Source organism: Mustela nigripes, chromosome 15 (assembly GCF_022355385.1).
Source record: "Mustela nigripes isolate SB6536 chromosome 15, MUSNIG.SB6536, whole genome shotgun sequence".
In the NCBI taxonomy this organism is placed as follows: domain Eukaryota; kingdom Metazoa; phylum Chordata; class Mammalia; order Carnivora; family Mustelidae; genus Mustela; species Mustela nigripes.
In genome coordinates, this window is record NC_081571.1 from 31,508,576 (window position 1) to 31,520,457 (window position 11,882).

Consider the following 11,882-nt stretch of genomic DNA (forward strand, 5'->3'; position numbering starts at 1 on the left):
CTCTCTCTCTCTGCCTGCCTCTCTGCCTACTTGTGATCTCTCTGTCAAATAAATAAATAAAATCTTTAAAAAAAAAGAAAGTCACTATCTTGTTTAGCCTTAATCTTCTAAAAACATATTAAATCCAAATCCTTAAGTTATCACAGTTTTTATTAAATGAAGAAATGTCACTATTAAAATTAGTTACAGTGGGCAGTTAAAAAAATGACAGAAGCAATCTTTGACTCTTTGCTAAGGGCATCTTGTTACCACTTGCATGTGCTTACCTCTATTTATTCTAGAAAATAAAGATACAGGCTAAAAAAAAAATGATTTCATAAACATGTAATAAAAGTTCTACTCTCATAGGAGTCCATTGATCTTAAAAAACGAATTCTCATAAAACTAAGTATAAAATTAACTTTTACAGATTTACTTTTAATGAGAGCACACAAGCCCAGTAATTTCATTGGTTCTCTTCAAATAACCTCCTTAAAGTACCCCAGTGATTAACAGACTTCAAAAGTACGATGTGTTTTAAAGTACTATGAAAACTTTAAAATATAAATAACCCTTCAGTGTGGTAAGCATTTCCTACGTATATGCCCAAGATCTATTTAAAACTCTTCAACTTTGAGCTCTCAAAAGCATCTGCTACAGACACACGAGTAACAGCACATATTACACAAGGCGGTTAATCTTCGTTAAGATAACCGTGGCTGTTAAGATCTGAACCCCGCGCTGAGCAGGAACCCACTACTCAAAAGCCTGGCTTGCTGATGTGTCACGCAGGGTGTTCAACCGCCAGCATCATTTACACAGGCGTCGCGCCTGCACTTCTGCCTTCCAAATGGCAGCGGGAGGTAAGGCGGCTGTCTGCTGTCACCTCCCCACCCATCCTTTCAGAGTGGTCCTGGGGAGGAGACAGCTGCTGCCCACGGGAAGGGAAGGGGGGGCGCGTTTTGCATCTCTGGCTGGTCGGCCTGCACCGGGCTCCCTATGCAAGGCACATACTCCACCCAACCACCGCACTCCGGGAGGACAAAAAAATAAAACAGTCCTTTTAAGTTCCCTGGGTGGGAACTCTCCAGAGCGCTTCAACATTTTCCCACGCTCCCGCCGAGCCGATCGTTCCCTGCTCCCCCAACGCAGCCGCCAGCCCCCGGGAGCCCACCCTGGCGGCCTCCCGTGCCGGCCCGGGAATCCCTTCCGGCCGCGCGGCGGTCCAGCTCCCGCCGGCCCCGCCCCCGGGTCAGGCCCCGCCCTCACCTTGCGCCCCACGTTCCCGGGATCTCCCGCGCGCGCTCCGAGCACCCCAGGCGCCCTCGCTCCTCTTCCCCGCCCCGAAGCCTCCCGCCTTCCGCGCTGCCCGAGGGCTCGCCTCACCTTGGTCCGGATCTGCCCCGAGGTGGACACTTTGCGGATCAGTTTCTGGGGTCCCTCTTGCTCCGCTTCGCTGTCAGAGGAATCGTCTCCGGGCCCCGCCGACGCAGCGGCGGGGGTGACCGCAGCGCCCGCCCCGGCGGCCGCTCCTCCCGCGGCGCCCGGAGGGTGGTGCTGACCGCTGGCCCCGGCCATCCTTTCCGACTCCTGTGGGGACACAGCACCGCCCGGCGGGGGCGGCAGCGGCGGTCAGTGGGTGCGCTCGGTCCGAGCCGGGCCCAGAGCCCCGCGCCGGGCCGCAGCCGCCATCTTCCGCTCCCCCAGCCGCCCCCGCAGGCGAAGGGGCGCGGGGCATCAGACGCCCTCCCAGCCGCGGCCCTCCAAGCCCCTCTACCCAGCTCCAGAGCAGCGAGGGCAGTGGGGCACAGGAGACGCGGACCCCCGCCCGCTTGGGACCCCTGTGTGCCCAGCCTCGGGATGCCACGGGGTTCCTGACCCAGAATACGACCTGCATGGGTAGAGAGGATGGGAGTGACAGAGGGACCGGGGCGACCTACTACTTCCCCCGGGAGCCTGGGGTCCCTAGGATGGACCGGGGGGATAGGGGGTGGGCAGGAAACCTCCGCAGCCCAGCCGCGCCAGTCGGGCAGGGGCTAAGCTCCCTCCCTTGGCTCACAGGGCAAGGACGGCCCCTGGAGTAGAAAGGGAACCTACAGCTTCCTCCCGGCTCCCTTGGGTACACCCTGCCACCCCCAGACCTAGAATCTCTCCAGAACCTTGGGCCTCGCCGCACAGTTCCCAGTGAATCAAAGCAGTTCCGCCTCCCCAGATGGCTGGGCGCTGCCCCTCGTCCGTCTCACGACCCCTCAGCGCATCTCGGCAGAACCATACCTCTCCCGCCTCTGCCTCGGGGTTTGGGTCCTCTCAGCAATCCCGACCGCGGCGCTTAGTTTCTGGCCCACCCCCACCTCCATCCGGCGCACACGGAAGAGAAGAGCATTTTCCGGGAGGTTCCACTCCGCTCCGAGAACTTTTCGTTCAGAAAGAGCGATCCCTTTGGCTAACAGGAAACTGGGAAGGGCGTGGAGAGAGCGCAGAAACAAGAGTACACACGGCCCGAGACCACAGAATGCAAAATAAATGTCTAAACTGAAGCGCCCGCCGAGACTGCCTGGAAGAAAACAATGCACCGAGACCATGTGAACACCCTTGCCCGAGCACGAAAACACTGGAGGTCCTGGGAGAGCCACTCCCTAACCCGGACCAGAGCGGGAGGAAATGCGATCAACAGGCTGCGGCCACCGCTCACAACTCGTCCCAAGCGAGAGGGCTAAGCCGGCACTTGGAAACAGCAGCCTCACGGCGGGGTGTGCACGCTGAGCGCCAAAGAACCCATGTAGGTGTGGGAGGGCTTGGGGGAGAAGATACTAAGATGACAGATTCCTCTTGTCATCCACGGAGAACTCTAAACTTAGCTGTGTTTTTAAGTAGGGCAAAAAGTCCCCGCCAGACAGTGGAGACTCTTCACACTTCAGTAAAGCACTTAATCTCTTCTGCGTGTTCGTGTCCTTCAGTCCCCGTTCCTAGTTTTTCAGTTGATATGACCTTCTACTTTTTCAGCTGACATGACCTTTAAGGGTCCTCCAAACTAGCATTCTATTGGAGTTTTGTTTCTTTTCAGTTGTAATCTTACTCTCAACACTAATTTGATTGCTATGTCAAAATTAACAGTTCGAAGAGGTTAGACGAAACAATATTCAATCCCGATACTATATATCCGCATTGCTGATTAAAATGTAAAATGTGCCTGTTTGAATCTTCAAAGACAGGAGATTGCTGCCTTGAAATACTAACTGATGGAAGCTACTTCTCCAGCTTCTGTTGTCCTCTTTAGGAAGGTAAGGAGCTAGGCAAATTAAACTTTTATGAGCCCTTGTGGTTTTGTAAATATGTGATTCTAGATCTACATAGAACATATTGTTGTGACGGGAATTCTTTAAGAGAAAAATAACCAAAGTAATGGCCTTCAGCCCAACCTAACTGTCTGGTCACTGATGAGTCCAATGGTTTGTCAGTGTAGATAAGAACACTTAGCAAAGGGCCTTTTGAAAGAATAAACCCAGTTCAGACCTCTCCTTTAATGATGATGAGGCCCTAATCATGAGTTAGGACCAAAGTCAAAATCAGGTGATCACTATGCTAATATTCTATTCACTTCAGCACACCATGCAACAAAAGTTAGTTTGTCAATTATTATGTTTGTATTCACACTTTAGGCTTTCAAATTTTATATAGTAACATGTTCCTGAGTCCAGATAGAGTGATTAAACTGAAACACATTGTTGAACACCCATGCCCATCCTGAGATCTGAAGAAGAGGGCTGAATACATTTCTCATTCTGATTCAGACACTAACTGCTGAAAGATACCTTAGAAGTGTTTCATGTGCAAGAGCTGGGCAATTAATACCTCAAAGTGAAGGTATTTATACTCCATTAAAAACTTAACCTCAGTTGTACCTGCTCTTCAAAGACTCCTATAACGAGTTCTAAAACTTGGTTGTGACTTTGAAAGCACAGCCAGTCTTAGCCTACTCATGCTAAATAAATTATCCCTGCTCTACAGTTTCCCTAGCACATAGAATGCTCAGAGTGAAAACAGTGTGTAGGCAAATGAAGGAATGTCACTTCATTTCCCTCAAAAGGCAGTTCATGAAAACCCTCTTTTCTTTAATTACCTCTTCTGAGGAGACTGTTTCAAGTAATACCTAATGTAAAGTACCTGATCCATTAGATTCTTTTCAGTTCTTATCTGTAAATTAGAAGTTTCCAGAATGAATATCCAATCTGTATATCGTATACCTGCAATGCACTTCATTTCTGCTAAAAATATAATAGCAATGTCAAGAGCGCCATATTTTCAACCATTTTAATGTAGCTCAGAATGGCAACTGAAACAAATTTCAAATATGTGGCATATTACATTATTTCTTCAATTTACAAGATTCCCTTGACTTTTACCTTACTTGATGTTTTTAGACTTTATTCAAATAATTTCTTAGAGGAGTCTTATGTATTTATTACAGTTACTCTGAAATCTTTGTTTGGTACATAACATATCACAAACACGCTATTAAAAAGTTGGACATAAGCCATGGAAACACTGGATTTGGGATGAAATGGAAATAGGAGCTACCACTAAATTAGGTTTCTACTTTATAGGGCTTTCTGCCCCATTTAAAGAAGGAAAAATTATTACTCTGAAGATGTATAAATCACAGCCAATTCTCATTCTGATACCAACTTTGTGAATATTAGCATTCACATATTCACATGGATATTTTAAATTATAGTCTTCTTATTGATCATTACCTATAACACAAAAGTTTAATATCCATTTGCAACCTTTAAGTCCCTTATGGTCTATGCTTTTATGTTAAACACTATATCACAAATACGTAGAACTCTATACTTGTGTACTGAAAAACCCAAGTTGGACTTTCAAACAGTAACATTCTAGGACTCATACTCCTAGTCAATGGGAACCATGCAAAGAACACTGCAGGCTGAATAAGTACAGGTCTGCTTTCATTCAAACTTTATAACTACTTCCACAATATACTATCTGTTATATATTTGAAATTCAACATTCAAAACTTTACTCCATCAAAATTTTCTGGGTTGTTACTTGAATAAGAGATTTTAGATTCATCATGATAGCAGCTACATGTACCTAGGGGCATCCCTGTACCTGAGGCAAAAAACCTTGTGTCATCTAGGCCTAATGCACAAATATGCTTGTAACCTATCATTTATATTTTGGCCCCTTTTCCTTTGAAAATCCTCCCTTGTTAATTTTCTATTAGTTTTGAATCATTCCATCAAAGCCAAGTTGATAAAAACCATATGGAAATAAAAAACAAGTTTTAGTAAGTAAAATGCACCCTAATGTCCTAGTGTCACTGTCTGAGGTCTGCTTTGTAAATACTCCCACAGTTTCTGAGTTTTGGCTGGAATTCAAGCTACCCATCTCCCCACCCCTACCCTAGGACATCATCTATGAGTAAGGGTTATTTCCCTAAATGTCTTCCCTCCCACCACCAAAATATTTTTGTATTGATTAGGAATTTAGGTAATGCCTCTCTGCCCACGGATTTGATTACATCCCAAAGCTAGTATTAAGGAAAATACACAGAAGCCCGAATGCTAACATTTATCTTCTAGGCCTGATGCCCTAGCTGGAGTAATGATAAGACTAACTGTTTATTTAAATGCCCTCACTTAACTCAATAACTTCATTTTATCTCCAAATACAAAGAATGTCATGAAGCCCGGTAGCTGACCCTCAGCTCCAGACATGGGTACATTGCAAGCCAGAAGTTCTGTTCTCTTTACTACTATTCAGCATCTGTTCCTGAGATTATGTTTACTCATCTGTCTGAACAGTTCTAGGTAGAATCGTATCTTCATGTTTTAGGTTTCATCAAAAAAAGAACAAAGAGAATAAATCCTTATAGGTATGTCTTTATACACAATAAGGAATAATTCAGGGTCTATGTGTTGTGAATATTTCCTATTCAATATTAAATATTCTTATTATAAATATAAAGGAGTATACTTTTATGGTAAAGTATTAAAATTGTTGATATTTGAAATCAGACAGTAGATTTTCAATAACTGCCAAATGGACTCCTAGTCAAAGCAGATGTTCTTAGCCCATGGTCTTTGAGGGTCCACCAACTGGGCTTCAGGAATTCTGACCCGCCTGAAATTTTATTATTATTCTTATATGCGTGTTGCATAGATACGTTGTGTGGAGAGACGCCATAGCTTTGGTTAGATTCTTTAACCCACTGGGCCACCCAGGTGCCCCAACTCTGGTTAGATTCTTAAAGGGCTCATTGACCCAAGATAAGTTCAGAATTCCTGATTTTGATGGATTTTGTGTCCTTTCAAAACATGTTTAGACAAAGCTGATATTTCCTCCCTCCGATTCAAATACTTAAATTAACATTTAAGCATTCTCCCCCCCCCCAATTTATCACCCTGTTTCTTGTCTATGCCACTTTTCAGTAACTTGGGTTACATTTTTTTAAGGAACTTAAATGAGAATTCTTAGAATTAGACATACCCATATGACCACAGGTTTGCAAATAAAATCACTTGGTCAAAGTATCATTTTGTGCCACATACATGAGATCTCTGAAGATTTTTTTTTTAACTGTCTGAATTTCAACTCTTAACATATATGAAACAAGGCATTCTGTTAAGAATGTATGCTCTGTGAAGATGCAAGGATTCGTGTTTGGGTTAACTGCTATATCCAAAAGTCCTGGAACACAGTAGGTGAGGGATAAAATCTCTGTGGAGTGAATAAAAAGGCCTTCAGTGTTTAAAGAAAATAAAACCAATTTTTTTAAGGAGAGTTCTGCAGTCTGGAGAAAGCATCACAGTTCATTCACACATTTCTGTTAGGGCTCTGGTTTTAAAGGCAAATAAACGAGCACTTTCATTTTTGTCACCTGAAGTAAGGCAACATTAAACTTTTTCTCTATTTTTCTAGGCATGAAGTAGTTCTGCAAAATACTATATAACAGGGCATTTTTCACTGTGATTGGTGTTGGCTTAAAGCATCTGGGTTCAAAAGGGACTTCATATAGGAACGTTTAAAGCTTAAAAAAAAAAAAAAGTAACAAAACCAGGTCAATGAATTTAGTTCTCAGTGATCTTTGATTTAAACTTCAAAACAGAATTGTAGTTTTAGTTTCAAGAACAATTTAATCCCCAGTGATAACCACAATAGAAGAAATAGGAGCAGATGGGCAACCTAACAACATGTTCAAATTTGCAAAAGCAAAGACAGCTGCAGATACAGATGGGTCAGAGTCCAAGGACACTTTTGAAAGGTCGGGAAACAAGAGGCAGAGAAATGCATTTGGGCAAAGGAGCCTAGAGTGTACCTACTCGAAAAGAAAAAGGAGAACCAAGCCTGACACCTGACCTAGAAACTCTTAACAGGCAGAGGGCCAGTCTGAGCAGACACGCAGAGTCCCTGGGAAAAGAACATCCGAACATGTTGAACAGAACACGGGTGAGGCCAGAAATTTTGGACGAGGGTTTCCAGACAGGTTCAAGAATTTCAACCAGGACGGAGTAGCAAACATCGAGGCAGGGCGTGGAGAGCCAAAATTCGATGCCAAGGAAAAGGCAGCCCACACAGGATTACAGAGCTCTGAGTGAGACGGGGATTCCGGGGTAGAATCCCTGGAGGGATGTGAGATGGTTCTGACTGTCTGAGTTGGAAGAGAGAAGGAAGTTGGAGGAGTTTGAGGGAACAAATCCAAAGCCCCCCGATCTCTTCCTCCTTATCCTCACACACGCAAAACACACGCACACGCTCCTCTCGGTCCCTGAAATGACCCAGCCTCTGGGTGGCATGTGCATGAGATCGAGGTTAGCTCCCCGCTTCATCCCGGGCAAAACCCTTGAACCCCGGGGCCGTAGCCGCTAGCAGGAGGCGTGGCTCCAGGGTCCCAGCCGCCAGCAGCCTGTGGTCGCCGCGGTCCTTGGGAACCTGTGCGCCCAGGTGCCTGCCAGGGCGCGGTCTCGGGAGGCTAGAGCTGTCTCCTCCTAGCCCGCACGCTGCCCCCAGAGTCAGGGATTCTCGTCTCCCTCCTCCTACCCTCCGTGCTCTAAAATCAAGTCAAAAGTTGAGGAGTCGATGAAGCAAAGGAAACGGTCCTCCGAGGGCCGTCGTCAGCGGTTCACCAGCGGCCCCTCCGGGAGCGCCTCGGCTGGCCGGACAAAGGCGCTCCGGGCGGCGCGCGAGGAGGAGCCCGGGCGGCGGAGGAAGCGCTGCCCCGGCTGGGAAGCAGCTGGGGACCTCATCCCGGGCCATTTCCTGAACGGAACCCGGCCCGGGCGGGGGGGAGCAGAGGAGAAGTGGGAGGGGGTGGGCGCGGGCGCTGTACCCACCGGTTCCTCCCAGGCCGGGCTGCGGGCGCCGGGCGCGGGGCGCACGTGCTGCGGCTCCATCGCGCCGCCCGCGCCCGCCGGCCCCCCGGGCGCGGGGACCCGGGCCCCCGCCGCCGCAGCCGGGGCCGCTGGATGCGCTTCCCTCGCCGCGGTCCTCTCGGCCGCCGCCGCCGCCGCCGCCGCCGCCCCGGCTCCTGCCCGGGGCCAGCCACCGGCCCTCCCGCCGTCTCCGGCTTCCGCCGCGCTGCACTCTCCCGCCCCCGCGCCGGTCCCTTCCTCCTCCTCCTCCTCCACCTCCTCGTCCTCGGTCCAGCTCCGAGCGGTCCGCTCCCCGCCGCCGCTGCCACCGCCTCCCACGGCCACAGAATCCGCCCCTCGCTCCTTCCTCCGCCCCCGGCTCCCTCCCCTTTTCCTCCCCGCTTCCCGCCCCTCCCCCCGCCGCCCCCACCTCCCAGCGGGCGGCCCGGGACGCACGTGACCCCCCTGTCAGGCCTTATAAGGCGCGGAACCGAAAGCGGCCGCCGGGTGGTCACGGGCACCGGGCGGCCCGGCGGACGCGAGCAGGCAGGCGTTCCCGGGGACGGGCTGCCGGGCGCTCCGGGAGCAGCGGGGAAAGCCCGGGCTGGGCGGGTCGGCGCGCTGGCCACCCGAGTCCCGCGAGACGCCCCCGGCACCCCTCTCCCTCTCTCCCCTCCCGGTGCCCGCAGCCCGCGCCCGCCTCCCTCCGAACGCCGGCTGCCGGGGCCGCGAGCACCTCCCCTCCTGCGGGCGCTGAGGCTCGAAGGAAACCGCACCGGACAGTTACCGACGTCCCCGGAGCAGGGGAGGTAGCTGCACTCCAGAGCCGCTCGCGAACCGGCTGCGCCGTATTCTTTGTGATGTTAAAAAGATTGTAGATGCGGTAGGGTTTGAGCTGGAGAGAGTGCTGCCTTTTATTCCTTTTTAATGATTAACGGTTTCCTGAAAAGAAATCCGGCTACGGAGTCGATACGCCTTCCAGTTCCAGCAGTACATTCATATTAGAGAAAGGGACTGGTTCCCAGTGAGTGCTCAATAAATGGCAAGTCACCTCCTCCGGCCCTTTGAAAACGTTACAAATGGCGTTTCCGATCATCTTTCTGGCGTGGAAATCGGTTTCCATCTAGTTCCGAGCCAAGAATGGCTTTTCACGGGTTATTCCCTCTCCTGGACTTCCAGGCTCCTTCTATCAGCATCTTCCCAGGGCTCTTAATCATGTCAAACACATTCACACGTTTTTAAAATAAACTGAAAATTAAGAACACTTACTGGATCCAGTCTGCCTCCAGTCCCCACCTCCTCCCACCTAAGCTTTTTGGGAGATAAAGGCCGGTTCCCATTATTCTCACATACATATCTTAATCTACTACTCATTTTTCGCTGCAGACGTTCTTCCACCAAGGCGGACAAAGGCCATGTGTGGCTTTAAAAATAACCTAAACAATGAGATTGTTGTGGTTTTTATTTTCAGTTCTCTTCTTACTTAACCCATCTGCAGCATTTGTCATTGGAGACCTGACTTTTGTCCTTGAAACTATCTCTTCCACTGGCTCTTCTGACACTTCTGTCTCCAAGTTCTCCAACCATTTCTTGTTCAGCCCTCTTGCCACCTCTTGCATGTTGGAGTGCCAAAATAGTCGGCCCTTGCTCTGTTTCTAATGCTGCCTGGTCTGTGCACACCCACCCCTGAATGAATTCAACTACCAACCATGTGCTGATAACTCATAAATGGCCATCCCTACCCCAGATCTCCAGTTCCCTAAAGCCGATTTCTTACAAGAAATTTCTAGCCTGACGTCCCATGGACCTTAAACTCAGCTTGATTAAAACAGAAGGTAAATTTCCTGCCAGCTGGTTTTTCTCTCATCTTATTTTCTCAGTAAAAGTCTTCATAATCCATCTAGTCACCCAAAGGAAAAATCTGAAAATTGTCCCACACAACAGAACATTCCTATCACCCTCCTATCTACCTCCCTCCATTTCACTGTTCTTGCCTGGTTTCAGGTCCTTTGTTTTAAGCCCAGAAATACTGCATTTCTTTCCTTAATAATCTCACTGTCTCAAAGCTGGTGGGACCTCCACCACCACCATCTCTTACACTGTGGCCAAAGTAAGCCTTCTAGAATGCAAAATGGAGTGAGTCATTCCCTGAAGAAGCCCTTCTTAGAGCTCCCCACTTGTTACCTGTAGGATGAAGTCCCAGTATCTTAGCCAGTATCTATTTCTCCAGTCTCATCAAACAACTCTGAGCTCCTCACATGCAGTTACCCGTAAGGCCACTTAATTTTATGCTGTGCTGTCTCATGGGATACCCTATCCAAACACCTGCTTATCAGGATTCAATGTAAGAATCACTTTGTTATGAAATCTTTTGACCCTGCTGCAGGTTAGAACTAGCCCCTCACTCTGGATGAAATGCACACCCCTCTACCCCCATCACAAGGCCTTGGAAGACTTTATTAAGCTCATTTTTTAAACTCATTTTTTAACATATAGTATCCCTGATGAAAAGTATTATGACTGACTTATCTCCATTTTCCTAGTTCTCAGTACAGTTTCTGATGTATCATAGGTACTCAGTAAAGGTTGAATGAATTAATTATGTGATAGAATTGGAGTTACCATATATTTTTTTAAGATTTTATTTATTTATTTGACAGAGAGAGATCACAAGTAGGCAGAGAGGCAGGCAGAGAGAGAGAGAGGAGGAACCAGGCTCCCCGCTGAGCAGAGAGCCTGATGCGGGACTCGATCCCAGGACCCCGAGATCATGACCTGAGCCGAAGGCAGCAGCTTAACCCACTGAGCCACCCAGGCACCCTGGAGTTACCATATTTTTATAGCTATGGGAAACCAGTTTTCTGTGTATTATTTCATTTAGTTCTCACAATTCTGCAAATAAAATATTATCATCTTTTATACTGATGGAAATTGAAACTAGGTAAGAATAAAGCAATTTGCCCAAGGTGCCACTGTATAAAGTGCAAAGCCAGGACTATAATCCAGTTGCCTAGGTAAATTCACTGCATGTTTATCTGCCCATTGTTTTTTCACCCTAAATCTTATTTTGCCTGCTACCATAGTTTTCTTTTTGTTATTGGTTGCCTGGTATATATCTTTTCATCTCTTTATTTCCAACCATTCTGAGTCATTATGTTTTATGTGTATCTTGTAAATAACGGTATTTGAATTTCGGTAGTGTTAACTCATTCTGAGAGTCAGCCTTTTAGTCGTCTATTTTAATCAGTTTTCATTTATCATGTTTATCAATTAGGGTAAAAGGTGATTGTAAGAAAGAGATCCTTCCTCTCTGGCTTCTCCCAATCACAATGTTTATTTCTCTTTCCTGAAACAGTCTTAGGATAAGTGGTCCAGTTTGTTAGGGTGGCCCCTTTGCTCTGGATTGCTATTCTTTCCCCGAGGGCATTGCCTTTATCTACCTGGGAGAAGCCCGTTAAAGGAGTTAGTTCTAGCTCAAGGAAAGAAAAGAGTGAAAAGGAACATAAGCCTGACTTCTTAAGCCTAAAT

At 47.7% G+C, this 11,882-nt stretch overlaps 1 protein-coding gene across 3 annotated transcripts in view; it reads right to left on the reverse strand.

Annotated features, from left to right (window-relative positions):
* DGKH (diacylglycerol kinase eta) overlaps positions 1 to 8,397 on the reverse strand; it is a 177,939-nt gene extending 169,542 nt beyond the window's left edge. For all 3 annotated transcript variants that reach the window (XM_059377511.1, XM_059377512.1, XM_059377510.1), the window contains exons 1-2: positions 8,337 to 8,397; positions 1,366 to 1,569 (exon numbers count right to left, since the gene is read on the reverse strand). In XM_059377511.1, the coding sequence (XP_059233494.1) occupies positions 1,366 to 1,569; positions 8,337 to 8,396 (264 nt within the window). In that variant the 5' untranslated portion in view covers position 8,397. The remainder of the gene's footprint in view (positions 1 to 1,365; positions 1,570 to 8,336) is intronic.
* Positions 8,398 to 11,882: the final 3,485 nt, after the last annotated feature.